This window comes from Pinus tabuliformis, chromosome 5_1 (assembly GCF_031772625.1).
Source record: "Pinus tabuliformis cultivar Carrire ecotype Pingquan chromosome 5_1, CPIR1, whole genome shotgun sequence".
Classification (NCBI taxonomy): Eukaryota; Viridiplantae; Streptophyta; class Pinopsida; order Pinales; family Pinaceae; genus Pinus; species Pinus tabuliformis.
The window spans coordinates 458,004,306-458,029,147 of record NC_142305.1 but is presented as its reverse complement, the minus strand read 5'-3'; the positions used below and the strand labels follow the sequence as shown (position 1 = coordinate 458,029,147).

The 24,842-nt window shown below is 40.6% G+C and overlaps 1 protein-coding gene and 1 long non-coding RNA gene across 2 annotated transcripts; both read left to right on the top strand.

Annotated features, from left to right (window-relative positions):
• Positions 1-820: 820 nt before the first annotated feature.
• Positions 821-1,285, top strand: LOC149165465 (uncharacterized). The gene has a single exon (XM_089429820.1). The coding sequence runs from the start codon at positions 821-823 to the stop codon at positions 1,283-1,285; it is 465 nt and encodes a 154-aa protein (XP_089285946.1).
• A 4,904-nt stretch (positions 1,286-6,189) lies between these two features.
• LOC149165464 (uncharacterized) lies at positions 6,190-8,504 on the top strand. The gene is made up of 2 exons (XR_016260334.1): positions 6,190-6,358; positions 8,309-8,504. It is a non-coding gene; the product is annotated as an uncharacterized LOC149165464 (long non-coding RNA).
• Positions 8,505-24,842: the final 16,338 nt, after the last annotated feature.

Sequence of the window (24,842 nt, the reverse complement as noted above, 5' to 3'; positions counted from 1 at the left end):
ATTACATATCTGTAGTGGTAGGAGAGCATGCAAGTGTATCTGTATGATCAAGTGGAACTGCAGTAACACCTGGAGCGAAGGGTCTCAGATGACTGATCATCTCTGAGCCGAAGAAAGGGTTGGAGCACAATTTTTTTTCAGAAGAAGCAGCAGTTGGCGTGGATTTTTTGTAGACAGTCGCACCAATACGGAATAGAATAGACGAGCGTGATTTTTTTTTTGTGAACAAACGCACCCATTGGCACGGGTTTGAGGCTGATAAGCGCGCCAGGTAAAAAGTAACTGAATTGGCACGGATCTGTGGCTATTAATCACGCCAATTTCGGTGCACTCCATAGATTTTTCTTTTCTGCAATTGGCGTGGATCCGTGGCTGTTCATAGTGCTAAAGATCTAACCTCTTTCTCTTTGAAAATCTGCAATTTTTCGTTGCAGATCGGAGTTGCCCGGTGGTGGTACGTGGAGATTTCTGCTCGATGGCAGCAGATTTGATTTTCCCGGTGGTGGCGAATTGGGGTTCCGTGATCCGCTCGGTGGTAGCAGATCGGACCTGCCCGGTGGTGGCGAATTAGAGCTGTGAGATCTGCTCGGTGGCAGCAGATCGGATTTTCCTAGTGGTGGCGTAGTGCAGCTCCTTGATCTGTTCGATGGAGGAAAATCGTCTTTGCCTGGTGGTGGTGTGTTGGAGTTGTTTGTTGATCTGTTCAGTGGTATCAGATCGTTTTTGACCGGTGGTGGCACAGTGAAGTCCCTGATCTGTTCGGTGGCAGCAGATCGGACTTGCCCGGTGGTGGCCGATTAAAGTGTTCAGTTGGATAGAAATGAATAACAGTATAGAATCATACCTCCACGAGTCTAGCAAACTCAATGGATCGAATCTCTCCAACTGGAAATTCAAAATGCAAACTTTGTTGGAGAGCATAAATGGATGGTCGATCGTTGAGGGAAATAAGCAGAGATCTGGAACAGTGACCCAAGAACAAGATTGGGATAAAAGAGAAACAAAAGCAAAAGTTATACTCAAGATGTTCGTTAAGGACAATATTATCCCCCATATCAGAGATTCCAAGTCGGCCGCTGATATATGGACAACAATCAAGAACTTGTACGAGACACAGAATACAAATCATGTTCTGGCACTCAAAGGCAAGTTGTTTGCATTGAAGATGGAGGAGAATGAGTCCGTTGCTGGAGTCATGGCCAGAGTTAAGGACTTGAGTGATAAACTGGGAGCTATCAGGGAGAAGGTATCTGACTCAGATCTGGTCACACTCACATTGAACTGAATGATTGATGAATACCAGATGTTCATCACAGGATTGTCAGCAAGGGAGAAATCCCCTTCATTTGATGAGCTAACAACGATTTTGCTCTAGGAGGAGGAGCGACGACAAAATTTAAAAACTCAGAGCAATGACCTGGCTCTGATGGCAAAAAGGCGACAGTACAGAGGGAAGCAGCACCAGCACCAACACCAGCAACCGCAGCAATAGCAGCAGAAAGGAGCCAACCCTTTTCAAAAGAGATCATTCAGAGGTATGACTGATAATTATGTTAAGAAATGTTTTTACTGTGGAAAACCTGGTCATCAGATTAAAGAATGCTATAAGAGGCAGGTGGATGAAAGAAGAAGCAAACAGAGGAAACACCAGGGCTGTTTTGCTGGAGAAGAGGAGGACCACAGCCATGATCTTCGACTATTCACAGTCGATTGTGCTCTTTCAGCATCAAAGGGAGATGAGGACGACATATGGTATGTCGACTCTGGCGCATCCTCACATATGAACTGTAAGAAGGAATGTTTTGAATTTCTTGAAGAAACTGCATGTGGATCAAAAATTTATCTAGGAGATGACAGTGGGTATCAGATCAAAGGATATGGTGATATTCCTGTGAAGCTACCTAGTGGTGACATTAAACATCTTAAAAATGTATTATATGTTGCAGGAATTAAGAAAAATTTGATCTTTGTCTCAATGATTACAGACCAGGACATGCAAGTGCAATTCTTTAAGAATGATTGTGTCATTAAGGATAGCCAGATGGTAACAGTTGCAACAGGAGTACGCGTGGGGAACTTGTATAGATTGGATGCACAGAGTATTCCACGAAAAGCAATGGTTGCATCTAGATCAACAGTCGAAAATCTCTGGCATAAGAGATTTGGACATCTCAATTTGCAAGATCTCATCTTACTTCAGAAGAAAGGTATGGTCGACGGACTCCCTGTTTTTCATAATACCAAGCTGGAATGTGATGGATGTGCATTAGGGAAAATGCATAGAGAAGAGTTCCCTTTGCAGGTCAACAGAAAGGAAAGAGACATTCTAGAACTAGTGCATATAGATATTTGTGGACCTATGCAAACTAGGTCTTTAGGAGAAGCATATTACTTTCTGTTGTTTACAGATGATTGCACTAGGTTTTCATCGGTGTATTGTTTAAGTAAAAAGGGTCAATCCATTCAGTACTTTAAAGAGTTCAAATCTATGATAGAGAACCAAACAGGAAAGAGGATAAATATTCTCTGCTCGGACCAAGGGGGAGAGTACAGGTTGGGAGAGTTCATGAACTTCTGCAAGCATCATGGTATTATGAAGCAATTCACACCACGACACACTCCACAACAGAATGGAGTAGCAGAACGGAAGAACAGAAACCTTATGGAGTGCGCCAGAAGTATGCTTCAAGGTAAGGGTCTATCAAATGGTCTTTGGGCAGAAGCTATTAACACTACTGTTTATTTAAAGAATAGGAGTCCTACTAAATGTCTAGGCTTCAAAACCCCTTTTGAAGCATTGTTTGGACTCAAACCAGCAGTTAGTCATTTAAGAATATTTGGATCAAAAGCTTATGCTCATATACCGAAAGCAGATAGGAAGAAGTTAGACCCCAAAGCTCTGAAATGTATATTTGTTGGATATGGCACTGAGTATAAGGCATACAAGTTATATATTCCTGTGACTCATAAAGTTTTTGCAAGCAGAGATGTTATTTGTCATGAACAATTTGAAGATGGAAAGGAAGACTCTAACAGTGATAGCCACATTCCATTGCTGATAGAAATGAACAGTGACGAAGATGAAGAGCAAGAGCAGGAGCAGAAATAGGAAGAAGTAGCAGCAGATAGTGTAATAAGTGATGATGCAAGCCCAGAAAGTGCTGAAACAGATAGACTTGAGGTATGTCCTCTACCTTGAAGATCAGGTAGGAAGACTAGACTACCTGCAAGATTGAAAGGCTATGCTTTAATGTCCAAAATTTTAAACATTGTAGAACCTTCAAACTATGAAGAAACAAGTAAATCAGATGCATGGAGGGCTGCAATGCATGAGGAAATTGAATCAATATACAGAAACCATAATTTGGATTTAGTTGAGTTTCCTGAAGGAAAAACCCCCATAGGATGTAAGTGACTGTATAAACCAAAGGTAAATGCAGATGGGAGTGTAGAAAAATTCAAAGGTAGAATGGTAGCAAAGGGTTACTCACAGCAATAAGGAATAGATTTCGATGACACCTTCGCCCCTGTAGCTAAATTAAATACAATTAGAATGCTAATTTCTTTAGCAACAAAACATAAATGGAAGCTACACCAGCTAGATGTTAAGTCTGCATTTTTGAATGGTGAATTAAAGGAAGAAATCTATTTAGTACAGCCTCCTGGTTTTGTGAAAAAGGGGCAGGAGCATTTAGTGTGTAAATTGCATAAGGCACTTTATGGTTTAAAACAAGCACCCAGGTCATGGTATGAGAAAATTGATTCATTTTTTATATAGCATGGCTTTCATAGGAGCCTCAATGATCCAAACCTGTATACCAAGTTAAATAAATAGAGGCAGATTATTTTGATTTCTTTTTATGTGGATGACATGATCATAACAGGAAATTCAAATAATTTGATCAAAGAAATCAAGCAGCAAATGTCACAGGTATTTGAAATGAAAGACCTTGGAGATATTCATTATTGCCTAGGATTGGAGGTGTGGAAAGAATCTGGTCAAACTTTTCTAACTCAAGGAAAGTATGCCAGAACCCTGTTGGAAAGATTCAGAATGGAACAGTGCAGAACAACAGCAACACCATTGCAGCAGAATCTCAAGTTAAGCAGTGACGATGGCACAAAACAGGTGGATGCCACTTTGTAATGACAGCTAGTGGGAAGTTTGATATATCTCACGACAACTAGACCTGATCTGGCATATTCTGTTAGTGTGTTGAGCCAGTTCATGTCCAAACCACTTGAAAGTCACTGGATTGCAGCAAAATGTGTGTTGAGGTGCCTTAGTGGTACTTGTAATTATGGTATTTTATACACTGACATTTCTGATGTTACTTTAGCAGGTTATTTAGATTTTGATTGGGTAGGTAACCTGGATGATCGTAGATCCATCACAGGTTACACATTTAGTATTGGATATGTGGTTATTTTGTGGAGTAGCAGAAAGAAAAGTACTATAGCACTATCATCATGTGAAGCTGAGTACCAAGCATTGTGCGCAGCCGCATGCAAAGCTATCTGGTTGAGGAGATTGCTCAGTGATGCAAGTGAAGAATAGAAAGAAGCAACCAGCATCAAAATTGACAACCAAAGCACAATAAAGCTTGCATACAATCCAGTTTTCCATAAAAATACTAAACATACTGACAGTCAATTTCATTTTGTTCGAGAAAAGATACAGTCTAAAGAAATATGTGTGCAGTATTGTAACACTTGTGATAATTTAGCTGATATTTTTACTAAGCCTCTAGGGCGAGTAAAGTTTGAATTATTTAGAGGGATGTTAGGAGTGCAAAATAACCCTTTCTCCATTAAGGGGGGGAGTTAAAAATAATCAATATTATTTTGTATTAATGGAGAAATGGTTCCATAGCTGTAACGTATCTCCTTAGTTTAGGATTTGTTCCTAGAGTTTAGGAGGTTGTTTACAACTGCCTGATTTTCAGTGATGTATTTAATATTGTAATATTCATTTGATGTAGGGTAGAGTGAACGGAGAGAGAGTCTCTTCTTTGTTTTTGGGTGCAGTCTCTAGGTGTTGTACACACCTGTGAGCCGCAACTTCTTCATTTAATTCAAAGTCTGATTTTTATCTTTTACTTCCATTTATTTTTTAAATCTATTATTTATTTTATATTCAGTGATGTATATAAAATTTAATTTTGCATTATTCTAATTATTTTCATTTAAATTATAAATATTATAAACGATTTTTTAATTATCCTATTGTATGACATAATTTTTTATTTACGTAAGAGTTGATTTTTACATTAAATTCTAATTAATGTAGCCTATCAAAATTAATCCTACAATATATCTAAATATTTTAAAACATTTAATCATTAATATATGGCACATATAAAATTTACAAGCGCATACAAGTAGAGGATAAGTACCCTTAAGAAAACAGAATCTCTTAACTACTCTAACAAGTAGAGGATAAGTACCCTTAAGAAAAGAGAATCTATTAACTACTCTAACTAATTAACCTACCCACATATATAATTATTATCGAGCTTAAAACGTAACCGAGATTTTATTATTGTTTTTTTCCCTTAAAATCTTTATGATTTTCTTAAATTATTATTCTTAATTTTCATTTTGAGAATAAAATATAAATGATGAAATCCATAATTAGACCTAGGTGCATTTAATTCCATCTCAAATTACTTCTTTCTACAACGTTTATCTTATTAGTCCCTGCCATCTGGCAATGGCCAGGGACTATAGTAATCGTTTAGGCCGAACTTAGCATTAGTTCACCTGCTTGTGGAATTCACTGATTACGATATAACCAAAGTTTTTACACATACACCGATTAGCGACCCAAAGTTTTTCAATGCAGATATATTCTCCTTCTTATTTGGCCTCTTCCCGAGGCTGAAGACCAAAAGCATATGTTATAAGTAGTATTTGGTTTCGTATTTTATACTAGCGAACTTGATGCTAGCTTAATGCTAGCTATTAGCTGAGCACACATTAAATGCCAGTTTTGTTTCACCGGCGTACATAGGAAAGTTTAATATGATTCCTTTGGTAGCTTCCGTTTTTGACGTCTGGATCTTTACGACGTGTGGATCTTTCTGACACTGACATTTGGATCTTTGTAACAACTATGTGGCGCTGGGATCTTCAGAGTTGAGTTACTAATACCTTATTGCTGAGAATCCCAGGTCTCTCTTCATTTTGTAGACTATGCCAGGCCAAATTGGTTGCCTCCCGCCGGAACTGGTCCCTGTCCGCCTCGTCGGCCATCTCTGAGACTGTCTCGGCTGTGGCGGGATTTGTCTTACACGACTCCTTCTCTGTTCACATGTAGCAAATCAATTCAGAACCTTTTTCGATTAATTCTTATCAGGTAACAGGTTGGAGGTTTTCATCTTTTTGACTAATACTATTGCATGAATGAAATCACTTCTCTCTGATGACCAAATTCCATTTCCCGGAATTATCTATTGAATATTTAATGCATTGCATGGAATTTTTGTTTATTAGAGACCAAAATTTCCTTTTCATGACCGTGAGCATCCACTGTAATATGTTAAGAGTTAGGAGATGGCTGTTCATTCTAATGGCGTGCAGGTACAGTACCTGATCTCATCTCGGCTGTCTCGTCGGCCATCTATGAGACTGTCTCGACTGTGGCGGCCATGTTTGCTAAAGATTAACCGCTGCGTGACAGAGTATCAGAAACCTAGATTGCTGTAATATTGAATGTATCATGTCCATCTCTCAGGGATGAAAAAGCATGCCCTGAATACATTAGAATCTAAAATAGCATTGAGTTTTCTCAAAAGACTTATTCAAAAGCATTTTAACAGGTTTCAAAGACTTTCAAATCGGGGTTACCCGCATTCTTTCGATATTTAACCGTTTAATGTTCTTTTAGTTACAAGCGTGCAGCGATTTCATAGGCTTGTAAGCAACAAAACAATACAGTTTAGCCGCCAGCCTTTTAAGCCAGCGAATGCAAGCTTTGAACAAACAAAAAGGGAAAACAATTCGGTCTTTCGGCGGTTACAAACTAGAAAAATCTAAGAATATCTTTCAGATAACACACAAGAAAAAAACAGAAGATTCGTCAAAATAAAGAGGTCTCGGCAACTAAATCCAGCTTTTCGAAACTGCGATGTGCATTACGATACAGAAGTAAGATTTTTCACAACTAATCCGTACTGCAAAATAAAGTGAAATGTGACCTAAATAAGGACAGAGAACTGATAAATGCCAGGAAACAAAGCCTTTATGTTTCCGGCAACGCACAAGTCCAATTTTTAGCAAAAACAGAGTATCTCAAATTCCATTTTAGTTTTCAAGAAGATTGTTCTTAAATTCTGCAGGCCACGGATTCTTTCAATGACAAAAGCTTTGCAGCGAAGCCAGAAACAGCGAAAGCCGCCATTTTCATAACTAGATCATTAAATGAGCTTACCTCCTAGAAAATTAGCCGATCGAGAGCTAAATCGATGCCTCTTCAGAATGTGCATCTAACAGAAACACTCCTCTACTCTTAAGCCAACACAATCCGCGGCCTTTAAAGCTCTTGAGCAGAGTTTCCATGCAGCCTCGCCATAGAAGGGGACGGGACATGTGGAGACAAATATGCTCAGAGCGCAGGGAAAAATGTCCAAAGGATCAAGAACCAGCTCACAGAATGTGAGTGTGAACACGAACTCCTAACTGCGACAAGTGAAGCCGGTCATCCGAGAGAGCTTACCGACCTTGCATGTCGAAGGATATGACATTTGCGATCGGGAATTAAAATCTGGATCGGATGTCATCTTCATGGAGTTCTGTAATAGTGACCGAAGACAGAGGTTTTGGATTGTTACAACAAAGTTGCGAGCATGCAAGCCACGTGTTATGGCTCTACCTCTGGCCTAACATCCTTTCCAATGTAGAGTCGACCATAAAATATTTGCATGCAGAATATACGACACGTGACCACTGCATTGAGAAACTTTTCCCGTTTGGTTGAATGGTCCATTTTTTCTAACATTACATAAAATCATGTTTTCATTTTTCAGAGGTGCGTTGCAGTTATATTCGTAGATTGTAATATATGTATATGTTAGGGTGTCCTCCCTTCATATGCTTTTAATAATAATCTATTGTTTTTATTGTCTTAGCTTGAAACATTTGAAGGCCACAATTTCCTATAAGATGTCCTAAAATTTCCCATTAGTCCTCGTTGGGTTTGAAATGTATTTCGATAAATTTATAATTAATTGATAGAGTTGTTCCGATGGTTTCTAAATTCTTATATTTCCTTTATTTTTCTTAACTAAATTTTTAACTGGTTGTACAGCATGTGCTAGAGCATGGGAAACCCCATGAGTAAGCAGTGTAGAATCGGGTACGTGATAGCGCAGGCCGAGAACGCAGCTACCCTTGCATACAAGGCTTTCCTTGCAAGATACAAACCTACGACGTAGCTAAAGCAAATCCCGTTCCGCGGCCTCCTCCATGACAGATCCGACGACAGTTCGAAGAAAAAGAAAATATTCTTCATTGAAGCAAATGCAAGCACGCATATTTCTTACTGTCCTATTCGTCTGAACATGTATATGATGTAATTCAAGCCAATCTGGAAACAGAGGGCAAGATCTACGTATACCCCATTTTTGTATAAAAAGATATGATCAATACGTTGTAAAAGCACATCAAAATATAGCACCAATTAAGCACAATAAAACCAGAAAATGTTGCAAAATCACATTAAAAAATAGCACAAGCACAATGAACCAGAAGATGTTGTAAAAGCACGTCAAAAAATAGCAGCCATTAAGCACAATAGAACCAGAAAACAGGTAAAACACAATGCAGTCCAAAAAAGTCCGGAAATCTGATCAGTGGTGCATGAGTTAATCTTGAAAAATTCATAGTTCAAAACATGAATGGGTGATGTTGAACATCGCATATCAAAAGATGAAAGGAATTTTAAAAGGGTGCCACGACATAATAAGCTCAAATCGCAATGACTACTTTGAATGATGTCATTAACTTTGCGCATGGTAATCTTACAGAATCTTACAAAGGGCGCCATTTATTGCTACTATGTTCACCGCAGATTTGCTATGGCAGAAACTAATTCACTGTAAAGGCCATTTCTTCTACCGTTGGAATCAGCAGCTAGGTATATGCCCAGAAAGATAGAGAATTGATTTGACACAAACAGGAAAATGTTAAAAAGCCTTGTAGGGTGAAGATAGAGTATATGTCTATTTCAATATTAAATAGGTCACTTTGGTCAAGCTTATTGTACAATGGAACATTGCCCCACTCTAAATAAGATCATAGTGTTGTGTCTCGTGACATACATGTTTGGAAGAGGGGACTAGAAGAATTCCATTCATAGTTCGAAAACATAGCACAAACAGTAAGTCAGACCTGCAAGTACTCGTGGGTTATTCACTGCCTGGCAAGTCCAACTTGTGGGAAGATGGTAAAACCGCCCGCGTCAAACTAAACGCCAAAAAGGAGATCAAAAACCCTCGTTTTTGAATAAGTTCTGCTGCCGAGTTCTTTCAGAGTCTGAACCCAATTCTTGCACTCCTGCATCGACAAGTCGTTTCGAAGCCGAATTTTTCAGCGCTGATTCCATTATACCACACAGATATATCATGTGCATTGGCATGTATTGCACTTGACTTTTAAGATTATTTTCAATTTCTAGCATGTTCATGAGATTGTCATCTCATCAGAAGCATTCCAAATGCCTTTAACAAGAGAATTCCACCAAATTCTCCTAAAATGACTTGCAAACAAGAAACTGGATTGGTATTAAGAACATTACACATATTACAGACCAACAAGAATCTTCAAGAAAGACGCTTTCTAAGGCCATGCTCTGTTTATGAGGCCTCTACTGCTTCCGTTCTGTAGTCCCGTACTAAAGCGCTTAACCCTTCCTTCTTTGGGTGCATAATTACAAGCAACTACAAACAATTTGCTTTTGTTAACCAGATAAATTTTCTCTGCTTCTGCTGTCCTCCATAGCCTTTTTTATGCTGTGGAACCCATAGTAAATAAGCAATCAAGCGGCTATATTGAAGGCAATCATAGAAGCTATCTAGCTTTCAGGTTATGGGTCTGGATCGAACTTCACGCAGGGACTCGCTGCGTCGCAGCTTCACTTGTTTCATGAAGAAAAGTCCTCAGATACTTCCCTGAGGCATCAACTATCTTAGGTAGCGTCTTCTTTGTTCCAATATATGACATGCTAAATTTTTTTCTATGTCGCGCATACTATCCGAGGGAGTAGGGATTTATCTTACTCTATTGTTTGAGGGAAGATTCCCACTTTTGCTTTAATGTTCAATTATAATGGCCAGTTGTACACATAAATCTCTTTTAAAAAATAAACATATTTTTTGCATTTTAGTGTTTAAGGATTCCCGTGAGGGGCAAATCCTTGCAGCAAATACTGAGATTCTATCAAATATCTGTGCTAACTCAAAAAATAAAAACACATTCTATCCGTTGATGTGGATACTAATAGTATATCTAACCACACCTCATCACACTTGGCACAAAAAATAAACGCATCCTATCCATTGGTGTGGATAGCAATAGTATATCGAACCACATCACACTTGAGCTATTTTGGCAATGGAGGGAGCTTATTTTATAATTTTGGGGATTTCACAAATCTCTATTTATATCTTGTATTAATTAATTCCTCTATTCTCATGGATTTAGTGGCTCACAACCCTCTCATATCCACAAATTTGTTCTCGTCTTATAATTTTTTTTTTCTTTACCTCAATCATATCTCCCTCTACTTCGTTTTTATACTTGTCATGTGGTGTAATGTAATGGAATTGTCTTAAAATTTTAGTGGACCTTGCAAGAGTACTTTTGTATTAGTCATTGTCGTCTTTGTTGCAGGTAAGGCAGGGACTATAGTAATTGGAATGGTGTTACTAATATTAGTTTGAGTTGGTTATGATCTTGAATAACCAATATTTTTAAGCTCGGAAAATATTTTTCATAGTGAAATCTATTTCGTTATATTATTTGTCTTCTTCTTGAACCAATGAGACTAGAACCATATGTTATATTAGTTTATTTCTTTCGCATTCTCATTTGTTTCTTTAGCATTTTTGAATTCCTAAAATAATGCTAACATTAGTTCAAGGCATTAAATATGTCATCCGAATGAGGTGACCACCGTTTTGAATTCCTAAACTAATGCTAACATTAGTTCAAGGCATTAAATATGTCATCCGAATGAGGTGACCACCGTTCATAGTAGCTCAAGTGAGTAGTTGTGCGAGCCACACCACATGTCTACCTGTGGATATCTACGTGTACAAATATCTGCATGTATTGACACTGCTTGACGACCCGTGCCTATCTGCATGTATTTTCAGTGCTTGACCATCTACATGTACTGGCATTGCCCCCTACTATCACTACTGCAACATGAAGGGGAGAGTTAGAAGCTCTGTAAGAGTTCAGATCTATAATAAACTAATGCAAATGCAACATCAAGGGCAAGGCTAGAAGATCTGTAAGAGTTCAGAGCCATAATAAACTGATGATGCAAATGGCGAACAACAAGGGTGAGTGCAATGATGGTAAGCATAAGGATGCAAACTGCAGCAGAGCAGAGAATTAGGCACAAGTGCGCAACCATCAAGAAGAAATTCAAATAATATCAAAACACTACTAGAATGATCCCTAATATGTTGCAGTCTTGCTCTCTTACCATAAAAAGCGCATCATTTTTTATCAAAGCATTGTACTCAGGCTTTGAGTGTTATAGACATTTTTGTGCCTTGCAGCTCCAAGCATGAAATGTCCATAAACCAAGGGCTCCTAAGTCCCTAAAAGTGTAGTTCTAACCCCTAAAGGAACAAGGTCAACAAATTACAGCTTCTCCCAGAAGTTCTCCACCAGAAACTGCTCAGAATAAGTCAAAACAGGATCATTTCAGCTGCTCCACTAGCTAAGTGCGTTGCATAGCACCTAAATCCACTGGCTAGGTGCGTTGCAACACACCTAAATGCACTATGAGGGTGCATTGAGCGGGAAATGACATATGGAAGTGTCATTCCGCGAGGTGGAGAGACAATGGAAGCTTCCAGAATCTTCTCCTATGACACTTGCCTCACTGAATTCAACCGAGGATGAGTAAGAGGCCTTCAGTCTCCAAGTGGAAGCAAGAACTGACAGAGAGAAGCCACTAATCAAATCACAAGCTGACTCATCCTCCTTGCATACATCTATATATGGATCCCTCATCCCAGAGATCCGGAGGCTGGAATTTTGCACATTGTAAGGAATTGCTGTTGGTTTTGAGACAGAGATCAGAGTATTGGGTGATTTATGCTTTGTTGGAGGTGAAGAGGGGATTCTTTGTTGGGAGGTTGATGCTGGGTCAGGAATCATCAGTTGTAACTCCTCCTGGATCTTCTTGTTATATCAATAAAAACTATTTTAGTTTTTCCTCCATTCTTCTGTATCATTGATGCTTGTTACATTTGTATGGTTAGCTTAAATCTGATCCTAAGTTGTTTATGAATATAGATCCATGTCTTTGTATATTTTTCTTCTTCTGTGATCTTACAGGTACTTGGTGAAGCTGGGCAAGTAAGGGAGCAAGTAGCTGGAAGCTGTCAAAGAAGAGAGGGATTGGATCAAAGGATTAGCGCAAGACACAGGTTGGTTCTTTCTATCCCCCTCTATCTTTAATTCATAAAGGAAATACAAAAGTAGTTTTCTCTGTTTGTTTCTAAGGCAACTGTCACACCTTAGTGGGATAGAGCAGTTCTAAATAGACACTTTTCCCGGTAACAAAATGGCAACTTCGCTAGGGACGATTGTCTAATTAGTTTGTTTGTGTATCTCTTTGTTGTTTGTTTCATAAACTTATAAGTAGCATTCGAACTACATTTGCCATAACAAATGCAAAGTAGACATCTGTTGCTTCTGTCCATTCACTAGATTTGTTTATGATTTGAACAGCTGATCCACAAATGATCTGATTGCCCTTGTGATAGCTCTTAGACCCTCCTTAGATCTACCCCTGATTGTGCATTACTGATTGCTTTTACTTGGCCAAAAACCAAAGACTAAACTGCAAACTGTGACCCAGAACCTGGATAGAATTCTCGTTTCTGCCCCAGCGCAGGTACTGTGAAGAGATCCTGCATTTCAACGCACTTCCCGAAAGGGAAACCTGCGCTGCAATGCAGTTTCTCTGTGTTACAGGTGCGCTGATCAGCCTAGCCCTGTGCAGCTGAGGTTCTTGTGCTTCATTCTTTCCAGTTTTGTCTCTGAATTTTGCAGCCTGTGATCAGTATATGACTATTTCAAACCCCTTTTCCTTACTGATATTCCGCCTCATTTGTACAAAAGAACTGTAGATGTTTTTGTGTGTTTGTTGAGTCGTTTACAGTTTTCCATTGCAAAAGTATAATAATCGTACTGTCGTCCTTTAATTTAGATCTGTCGCAAGTGTCGATTTCGATTATAGGAGAAATTTTATTTGCTGTTGATAGTCGGTTATGCTTTTACTATTGCCTTTGGTTTGAATTTGTGACTTTCTAGTGTAAAAATGAGTATTTATTTCAAAATCATAAAGTGTCGTAATCATCTCTACCTTTTGATTTCGAAAAGAAGCTTGTTTGTGTTTGTCGCTTGAAAGCAAATTCAGATTTGTACATCAACTTTCTTTTTAGCATCAATACTAAGAAAGTGAAAAACAAATACATGCATGTGCATTTGCATATAGACAGTCTGTTTGGCTTGATTTAGGAAAGTGCATTTACAGTGTGCTCTTTGCTCTTTGTGAAAAGATTGTGTCTTTCTTTTCCCCTAGTAGCTAGGATTTTCATTGCAGAAAAGAGATAAAAGTTTGTTCATCATCTTTAGATTGCATTTTAGGAATTACATCTACATCTCAAGGTGAACCCAAAAGGCAAACTTCATAAGAAAGATCAACTTAAAATAAATTCAATGAATCTAACGACGCTTTGGAACTTAACGCACAACATTTAGAGGTCTAGGCTAGAGACATATTCCGGCGTCGTAAAGCCTGGTAACTGTTGTCCTCACTGATGGTTGGGTGATTCCTCCACTTTTGAGACGATAAGTGCCAGTACGGACTTTTGTTCCCACGTACCGTCGAGTATATTTTGGGAGACCCCTATAGGCTTAAATCCTTTATCCATAGGAAGTCGTGTCAGCCATCCTACTGATCGCAATGCACTGAACACAGCATTCGGGAAGATTGACTGTCGTACCGTAAAAAGCATAATGCAGTTTTGCGATTGGTTTGGTACTCCCTCTACCTAGAGCAGTCCCTTTCATTCCTTTTCAGACTCTTTAACGGAAGAGGTCCATCTGAGCACTTGTCACTTCAGGCTCATTAAAAATCGAAGGAGACCAGAGTCATCTTTTGTTTTTTCTCGACTCTTAAAAACTGAAAAAACAAGTTGTGTCAAAAGCGTCTAAGACTCATTTAATTCAGAAACATACTTCCCCTTTTTATTTTAGTTGATCGAGTAATTCGCAATCGTGGAAGAAAGTCAATTGAAACCCCGTCATTCGCGGAGGCTTACGAGTCAACCGTCTTTGTCTCCGGAATCGAAACTAGTACGGACAAAGCGAACTCGTTTAACCGGTTCCAAATCTCCTATTAAAGTTAGAACAAGTGTTCCAACGACATCACAGACTCCGGTTACTCCAAACATTTCTGGAATCCCTTCCTCTACAGAAGAAGTTCAACAGCCACAGAGGGACAGTGATATTGATCCTAGTCTGAGAGTAAACACTTGTGTTACCGAACCAGTTTCATCTACAACTGGTTCGGAGAGTCTTGCTCTTCAAACATCTGTCGTTGTCGATTCCATACCTTCTTTGGCACCAGAAATATTTTACGAACCTGACGGTCTTCCCCTTCCACCTAGTCTGATTGCTATTGAAGAAATTGTAGAAGATCCTCAAACAAGTACTCCAACGCACTTTGGAGTCGGGATCACTCTATATCCTTCTTCATCAGAAGTTAGTCTACCACCAGCGGAAGCTCCTGTAGAATCGCTAGGTAATCTTTTGGATAGACTACAAATGTCTGAACAACCGTCAACATCTAGGACTGTGTCATCTGACACAGCAACGGCAGAACTCCCTGCTATCACCCCGACAATGTTCGCAGGCATACCATCTGTCCCGACTAGCTCTCAACCACTAGAAGGAGCTCACCCAGGGGCTACTTCGACAGTATGGTCCGTTCCTGTTTGTTCATCTGGAATAATATCTGGAAACTCTTATGTTGAGTCTCAACAAATTGATCCATTTGGAGGTCAATTTGGGCAGTCCGGTCCCCAAGGGCAAACAATTCCCTTGAGTTCTGGATTACCACCGTATGGGGGGCAGTATACCCTTTCATTATCCCCTCCGGGAGGATATCCATACGGGAGTTCACAACAACATTCAGGTTATACTGGAATTACCTCAAGTGGTTGGGTACCTATACTACCTCAACAACCAAGAGTTGTGTATTCGATGCAACAATGCGTACCTATGTCGAATATCCCGACTACGCCAGCTATTGTGATGGTGTCGCAAGTTCAAGCGCTTCCTGTTGTATGCCAACCTCAGGTTTCTCAGGTTGTAATGCAACAGCCCCTTGACCCTGCGACTCAACCACAATTGCCGACTAGTGGGGCGACACAGGTCCAGACGGGTACAATTACCCCTCACCTTGGTCAAACGGTTAGTATCGCGCAACAGCACATGGCTTCACAACCATGGCTGGTGCAATACCAACAACCGCAATTCCAACAAGTATACCAAGGTTCTGAGCAGCAAATCTTTGCGAACAGTGGACAGTCGTACATTCAAAACAGTCAAAATCAACCATTTTACAATGGTCATGTCCACCAACCTTACCAAACATACCAGCATCAAATGCATTATGCTGGTATGCAAAGACCAACTGCTCAGGCGATTCCATCTTATCCTGGGTATGCTTCACCTAACCTGAATCAACAGTTACCCTTCGTGGCAACTATAGAGTTACCTAATTTAAATCGGTTAACAAACGATCCAATTGCTTACGCCCCTTGGTGGCCAGCGATTCCGCATAAACTTCCATCAGATATTCCTAAATTTAATGGAAATCCGGGTGAAGATCCATCGAATCACGTGATGACATTTCATCTATGGTGTTCATCAAACACCCTAAATGATGATTCGATAAGACTTCGCCTCTTTCAGAGGACGTTAACGGGTCCGGCGGCAAAATGGTACATTGAATTGCCTAGAGCTTCGTTTGACAACTTCAGTACCTTAGCCACAACCTTTTTAACCCATTTTCAATTACCAATAAGGTATGAAATGGGAACAGAACTTCTTACCAACTTCAAATAGACAACAGCCACTCACATATCTGATCATATACATGAGTGGCGACGTCGTCGTAGGATGGTAAAAACGTACGTCCCCGATCAGCTCCTAGCTGAATGGTTTATCAAGTCATTACTGCCTTCCATCACAGAAGATGTGGCAAAGGGGGGAGTCGTAACAGAAGAGCAAGTTATCGCTCGTGCACAATATCTGGACTTGATTTACACTCAGTCTGGCACGCTCTACGACAAAATACCTGACGCCCCTAGACCGGAATTCTCAATTCCTCCTCCTCCTAAATCAAACAATGACTCTCATGCCGGCGATGGCGTGATTGGCACGACAGACACGAAATCGACAAAGGCTACATCCAAAAAGGCCCGTAAGATTTCAGGTCAAAATGCAAAAGACGAACTTCTTGCTTCGGAAGTAAATGTCGTATCGACAGATAAAGGCAAAGAAACCAAACAACTGGGAAGCAAGAAGAAGGGCAAAGGGAAGAAGAAGAAACATGAGAAATCATCACCTGAAAAATCTTCTTCAAACCCTCCTGGAAATAGGAAACCAAAAAATCCATGCTTTATATGCGATGAGGATCATCGGACCACAGACTGTCCATACAGAGCTGAGGTTAAAAAATTCTTCAAGAATTCAAAAACCTCCGCAGTATTAACTGATCCGTTTCCAAATCCAGGAACAAATCTGGTTGAAAGTGGAAATGCTTCCCCATCTCAAGTGCTAATGTTGTCGATTTCAAAACAGCAAAATGATGCTTTGATATCGACAAGGAACAAAGATTATGGGAATCCACAGCTGTCGAACAACAAGGATAAAGATCAACCAAGTAGTTCGACAACAACTTCGACAGAAGTTGTGCCACCCACCATTCCTGAATTAACAATAAAACCACCAAAGGGAGTAGTACACAAGTCAACATTTAATCCCCGCGCTAGAGCGGCACAACATTATAACATAGTGGAAGATTTGGCCCAATCGCCATCCGCTATGTCGACTCTTGAAGTACTACAAAATTTCCCATCCCAAAGGCAGGCTTTATTATCAGCCATTGGTGGGATTGACCCAAAGGATTCCAATCTTGTATCCTTCGATCATAAAGGATACGATCCTCAGTTACCAGCTCAACTAGCTTTCCTTGTTCAAGTGAAAGCCCTCAACAAAACTGTTCATCGAACAATTATTGATGAGGGGGCATCTACATGCATTATGTCGATGAGTTGCTGGAAAACTCTAGGATCCCCAACCTTGTCGCGATCTTCGACAACATTAAAAGCATTTGACAGAAGGACATATACCCCATATGGTATCCTGAATAACTTGAAATTTGAACTAGGAGGGAAAACGGTAGAAATAGATGTTGAAGTCATCGATGGGAATCTTGATTACAACATCCTACTAGGAAGACCATGGATTTATGCCATGGCAGCTGTTGTGTCGACCTATTTTAGAAAGATTGCATTTCCTTTTCAAGGAGGGATTACAATCATCGATCAACAAAACTTCCTCCCCAATGGTTCTCAAGTTACTGGAAGCATTCCCATGATCCATGGAAGCCCCCATTCGCTTCAGAATATCGGAGTAGGCCTACTAAAAGATCCTATACTAATGGGAACTTTCGCTCTTCCACCTCCAATCAATCTGGCAGAAGTAGCGATGATAGGAACCTGCAACATGATATCTTCTACAAAGATCTCAGAAAACGATATCAACATGGATCATGCAGTGGTTTTGCCCCCAAGCCCAACGAAAATATTATAGCAATCAATATTCCTAGCCTGGGAGGCAAACCCAAATCAACGCTCATCAAGCGTTTGGATAGATAGGTCTAGAGAATATGGTACTCCTTCAGATCCTTGGTCGTAAGTGCATGTCACCGACGAAGGAATTCTCCAATCTATGGTAATTGAAGGAGCACCATGGAATGATTCCCACCATCGTTCTCTTCTTTCGGATTGTGAATAAGATACTCAAAATGAATTTTATCATCCTTCAGTCTTTGATTTTATGTCAAATACTGTAAATACGGTGGATTCCGAGCGAAACTTGTCCAACATTGAAAAGACTATAGCCATAAATATCTCGACCAAAACAGATGTTGTAGAGAATATTTATGTTGGCAAATGTTGTTCTCCATCAGAACTGGAAATATATAACGCTCTTTTTTGCGAATTCAGAGATGTCTTTGCTTGGTCATATAGTGAAATGCCAGGCATTGACTCGAGTATCGTTGAACATGAAATTAAGATGTATCCAGATGTCAAACCAGTACGACAACGGCTAAGGCAGGTGCACCCCAAGAAAGCCGCTGCCATTAAGGCAGAAGTTGAAAAACTTCTCCATGCTGGTTTCATCTACCCGGTTCCTCTAACCGATTGGGTATCAAATATTGTCCCTGTTATGAAAAAACAGGGGACAATTAGAGTGTGCGTCGATTATAGGGATGTAAATCAAGCTTGTCCAAAAGACAACTACCCTACACCCTTCATTGACCAGATAATTGATGAATGCGCCGGATGCGAAATCTTTTCATTCATGGATGGATTCTCCGGGTATAATCAAATAAATATCCGCCCACAGGACCAGTCAAAGACTGCATTTATTTGTTCGTGGGGCACATTCGCATATCGAAAATTACCCTTTGGTTTAAAGAACGCAGGGGCGACGTTTCAGAGGGCAATGAATTATGCCTTCCATGACATCAAAAACATCGTTCAACCATACCTCGACGACCTTCCGACTCATTCGCGAAAGCGGACTGATCATCTACAGCATTTAAGAGCGATATTTCTATGTTTCCGACACTACAAGATACGACTCAATCCACACAAATGTGTATTTTGCGTCAGTTCTGGTCGTTTACTTGGCTTTGTAGTCTCCAAGGATGGGATTCGTCTCGACCCATGTAAGGTCCAGGCAATCATAAATTTGCCTCCACCTTCAAATTTGCTTCAAGTTCAAAAACTCCAAGGGAAAGCAAACTTTCTGAGGAGGTTCATTCCAAATTACGCAGAACTTGCTAAGGGTTATACACGTCTTTTGAAAAAGGAGGTACCCTTTGTCTGGGATCAGGTTGCGCAAGCTTCCTTTGATGCTTTGAAAGATTCCCTGATGAAAGCATCATTAATGTATGCCCCTGATTATCAAAGAGACTTTAACCTGTATCTGGCTGCAGCAGATACGACCATCGCAATGGTTTTAGTTCAAGAAGTCGATGGAATTGAGCATCCTAAATATTATTTAAGTAAAAACTTAAATGATACAGAAAGCAAATATTCTTACGTTGAAAAACTAGTGCTTGCAGCTGTTCAAGCGATACAAAGATTTCGACACTATGTCCTCTTTCGGAAAACTACCATTCTGTCAGATTGCAACCCCATGACTTATATATTGTCGCTACAGTTACTGGGGGGCAAATACTCAAAATGGATAGCAATCCTTCAAGAGTTTGATCTGGATTTTGTAAAATCCAAGTCAAAGAAAGCTCTAGTTTTCGCAGAATTATTGTGCGATCTCCCATCGTCGTCCAACGATGAAACATCCGAAGAATCAATCGTGGATGAGAGTTTGTTTCTGATATCTACAAGCAATGAGTGGTATGGAGATATAATCATTTATCTCCAAACCCAAAAATTTAGGCCAAACACCTCCCACTCTGAACAAAAACGTATTCGATACCAAGCAAAAGACTACATGATCGTCGGTGATACACTTTACCGTCGTGGTATCGATACAGTTCTGAGAAGGTGCCTCACCCATGAGGAGGCCGAAAAAGTCCTGAATGAGTGTCATTCAGGCGCGTGGGGGGCATCAATCTGGATATGCTACAGCACAAAAAATTTACGAGCAGGATACTTCTGGCCAACAATGTTCAAAGATTGCATAACCGCAGTCAGAAGTTGCCATGCTTGTCAAATTTTTGATAGCAAAACCAGAAGACCACCCGCACCTCTGCAGCCAATAGTTGCTGTTGGGCCATTCGCCAAATGGGGCATCGACTTCATGACATGTAACCCCACCTCGACCGGGGGGAATGGGTATATCATAGTCGCAGTTGACTATTTTACCAAATGGGCCGAGGCGATGCCTACATTAGATAATACTGGTGAAACAACTGCCCTCTTCTTTTTCAATCATGTAGTTGCCAGATTCGGCGTACCACAAGCTATAGTCACAGATCATGGATCGCATTTTCGCAATCACATGATGGTCGAATTAGCTGCCAAACTAGGGTTGTCTCACGACAGCTCTACTCCATATTATCCGCAAGCCAACGGACAAGTTGAAGCGATCAACAAGGTCCTGAAACGCATGCTGCAAAGGATGATCGGAGTTCACAAAAGAAGATGGCACCTAATCCTGTACTCAGCTTTGTGGGCTTACCGAACATCGGTAAGGAACGCAACTGGTTCACACCCTTCCAACTGGTATATGGCCTGGAAGCAGTCTTACCAATCCAGTGTGAAATCTCGTCTCTCAAACTCGCAATTGATCTCCTCCCCGGAACTTCAGAAGAAGAAGCTCGTTTCTTGGAATTAATCCAATTGGATGAAACCCGTCGTGACGCCGCTTTGGCTAACGAAGCCCATAAGAAATGAGTCAAGGCGCAGTTCGACAAAAATGTCAAACCCTGTGTCTTCTCGGAAGGTGACTTGGTCTTGCTTTACGACCAAGAATCCGATAAATTGGGAGCAGGTAAATTTAAGTCTTTATGGATGGGCCCCTATATTGTTAAACGAGTGTTAGCAAAGGGAGCCTACGAGTTAATGGATTATGACGGAATTCCACTGGCACAACCCCGTAATGGGTTGTACCTCAAGCGTTACTATGCGTAATGGTAACCAATATGCTTTTGTTATATTTTGTTTTCGCTAAAGTGTTTGTTTTGGTCGAGTAATATACTTTTTACATTTATTGCAGATGTCAAACCTATTGGAGCCATGTGTTGGATATGCCGACGGAGCGAGTCGTAGTTCGCGAAACCTGTCCTCCGCAGCCTGGGCCATTTTTGATCCAAGCGGCGAGTTAGTAAGTTTCAGAGGCGTATGTATTGGTCGATCAACGAATAACATCGCTGAGTATAGCGCGTTGATAGAACTTCTCTCTGATGCCATCACTCATGGTATACGCCGACTAATTGTCATGCTAGACTCACAACTCGTAATACTACAACTCAATGGTATATATTCCGTCCGAAACCCAGCTATTTATCGCATGTTCCTAAGGGTTAAGATTTTGGAAAGACAGTTTGATCTTATTCAATATCAACATATTTCCAGAAACTTAAACACATTAACTGACTCATTAGCAAACTATGTGTTAGATAGACATTTGCAACATTTATAAAAAGAAACATATCATCAATGTTTTGCATGTGGATCATGTAACTCAACCAAAATAAAACTCCGAAAATCAAAAATATATATAACTGTTTATGGTTTACACATAATGTTCTGTAACCAAGACAAAATCGGTCAAATGACCCAAAAACTCAAAATACTAGGGGGCACCCTAGTCTAATGATGCTCGTGATAGCAAGTCACAGCCTGTGCGATCATGCGTAGGAGACGAGTCCATCGTCTGGGCACACCAGTAGTATGCCGCTGTAACCGCAAAGGTAGCTCGTCGGTCCTCACGTCTGGGATACCGAGAGTAAGACCCTCAACCTGCTCCTGCAAAGCTGTGAGAGTCTCGGCCACATCGAGGTCACGAAGAACAGCTCTTCCGACGGCCTCTCCTGCTGGGGCAGCAGCTGGTACTCTCAGGCGAACTACTGGACGAACGGGACCAACATCTGCATGTACACATGAGTTTGATTAAAGTCTTGATAGAATAAAGCACAAGGACATTATAAGCAAAAAACGATAAACAGAAATATGGTCAAAGATTTTACCAATGGCGCCCCACTGCTCGCCATCCGGCAGTACTAAATCTGGATCACCCCGGAAGTCCATGCCAGCGTATGGATACTCAGAATAAACCATCTCCTGACGATCAAACCACCTGAAGAAGGTATCAGAAAATGAAATCTGAGACTGGCCAGCATGCCTAGACATATGGTCAACCCATCTCTGCATACGTGGTTCAGTAGGAGAAGGTAAATCGAGTGCAATGTACTGCGGCTGCATCAGTGGTATTCTCCAAGGCAAAGGCGGACAAAATATAACCATACCCAAAGTTCTTCAACCTCCCGTTCTTTATCTTGGTCAACTGTTCTTTCATCACAAGAAGTACTGCGTCGCACCAGTTGAACACCTTCGGTTGGAGGCATTCCAAGGCATGCTGCATATAAGATTGATTGGCTACATGAAGAGACGCACTACCGGCCATCCTACCAAAAGTAAACAGAATAGTCCTAAGGGACCTGTCAGTGACATCACGGATGATGATCTTGCCGTCTTTACTCGGCTGAGATCCTTCTCTACAGTACCGGCGGACATAATCTCTCACAGAATCGCCTCCTCGGGCCGAACCTGACAAAGAGATGGGGGCACCCCGCCTCGACAAGCCAGTCAAGAAATAAATGTCTACTGCAGTCAAGGGGATAGATTTGCCCTGATCTGGAAAACCTGATTGGTAGGATCCCAAGCATCGAGCAAATACTGCAGTAAGTTGATCTGCTGTCTCATGCTAGAAATGCGGAAGAACTTCAGCAAGCCACAATTCCGCAGCGCGTTCATTGTAACTGGATCATGTAGGGCAAGCAGGTCCTCTTCTTCATGCTCACGTTCTCGCCATGTAAGGGTCATCTTACTCCAAAGATCTCTGAAAAACAAACAAGAGAGGAGTTAGATCCTGATTTTGGTAAGAAACAGGCAAAAATTCCATCAAAAATTGTGCATCAAATTCCCTTTTTGCGCCCAACGCACCTGCAGCAGTGTTATAGGTGCGTTGAATGTCAAATAGCCTTTAGACAGGCCAGCATTCAACGCAGGTTTCGATACACTGAGGGTGCGTTGATGGCAGAACGAGTTCCTCAAACCCCAGGGGCTCAGAAAAGCTAGGAATCAAGCTCAAAATGCAAAATGGAAACCATGAAATGAAAGAGCTCAGGTTTAGCTCCTACCTGGTCCAGACGGCGCCGAGAATCGTCCACAGAATCTCCCGAAATCAACTGATGAAAATCGAGGGGGAAAAGCACCTCCAAAGCTCCAACAAACCAAGTTCAAATGAAATGGTAAAATGAGAGGTAAAAAACACTTTTTAATTACTTTTACGTAGTTCAAAGTAAAATATTAGCGTTTTAAACTCGTTTTCAAGCAAATATTGTTCATTTCTGACTAGTTTGATGAAGCAGTTGAAAATACAGTACGATCTTTGGAAGGACAAAGCTATTTATGGTAAAATCAAAACAAGACCATCTAATCGAGCAGTGTTACCGCAAGGTTCAAGCTCGTTAAAAAATAAACCCGCACCGAGCAAATGTTTCCACCCGCGTTTAAGCTCGTTAAAAAATGAACTATTCCCCGGTAAATAACCACCGTGAATGTAGTACTTCAGCCATTAAAGCCTTGGTCATGTTTGCACCGTCACCTCCACTTTTACATTGGCCGATCATTCACCTCCATTTGATTGTTTACCCATTTTGAGGAACAGCTGCGAAGAGTGATTTCACTAGCCATCCTTGTGACACTGCCGTGATTGGAAAATTCCAAACCTTACCTGGAATCAGCTGCTACCCGTTTTATCACTCGTTCCTCAAAAGACGAGTCTTCTTTAAGCTCTTTTCAACTGACTCGTAAAATATGAAAAGATTGCCGAGTCCTTGGCCTTCCAGCTCGTTAAAGGGACAGGAAGTGCTATCCCTCCTCTAGATTTTAATCTTTTTGGACCTGAGGGATTATTGCACAAAAAGATCGAGCGCTTGTTTTGTTTGGCTCGTTAAAACTATCGAAAATTCATCCCTTCTGTATTGTTTTATACTTTTTCGGACTTAAGGGATTAGATGACGAAAAAGGAATTTTGGAGTTACCTTTACGTACCTTTTCGACTCTCTAAAAATGAAAAGGACCGAGTTATCTTTGTCGTTAAACTCGTTAAAAAGATTAATAGCGACAAACTTGTCTTTAGACGAGAACGAGTTTCACTATCGCTAGGCTCGTTAAAACATAGCGATGGGTTTGCCCGAAGGGCAAATTATAGAACAAGCATATGTTATCCTCCTCAAGCTTGACAAAAATAAAGAGGTACTGGTCAGCAATGACTGGGGAAAAATTGGGAAGAAAACTCAAAGAATCTTTATTGGTAGCAAGTCGCTCTTGAACATGACACTTCCACTCCGTGTCCGAGTCGGGTTGGGTTGTTTCATTCACGGTCACATCGCCATGGTCACGCCATACCATCCACATTTGGGGTTAATGCTACCAATCCATCACATAAGTGTCGCCGACATGTTCAAGAGAAGTCATCCAGAGAAGTCACCTGTGTCCCACCCACTACCATACATTATACTCCATACTTTCATGACCGCC

Excerpts from the sequence above, each read along its gene's own strand:
- LOC149165465 (XM_089429820.1), top strand. The coding sequence starts at position 821 with ATGAATAACAGTATAGAATCATACCTCCACGAGTCTAGCAAACTCAAT.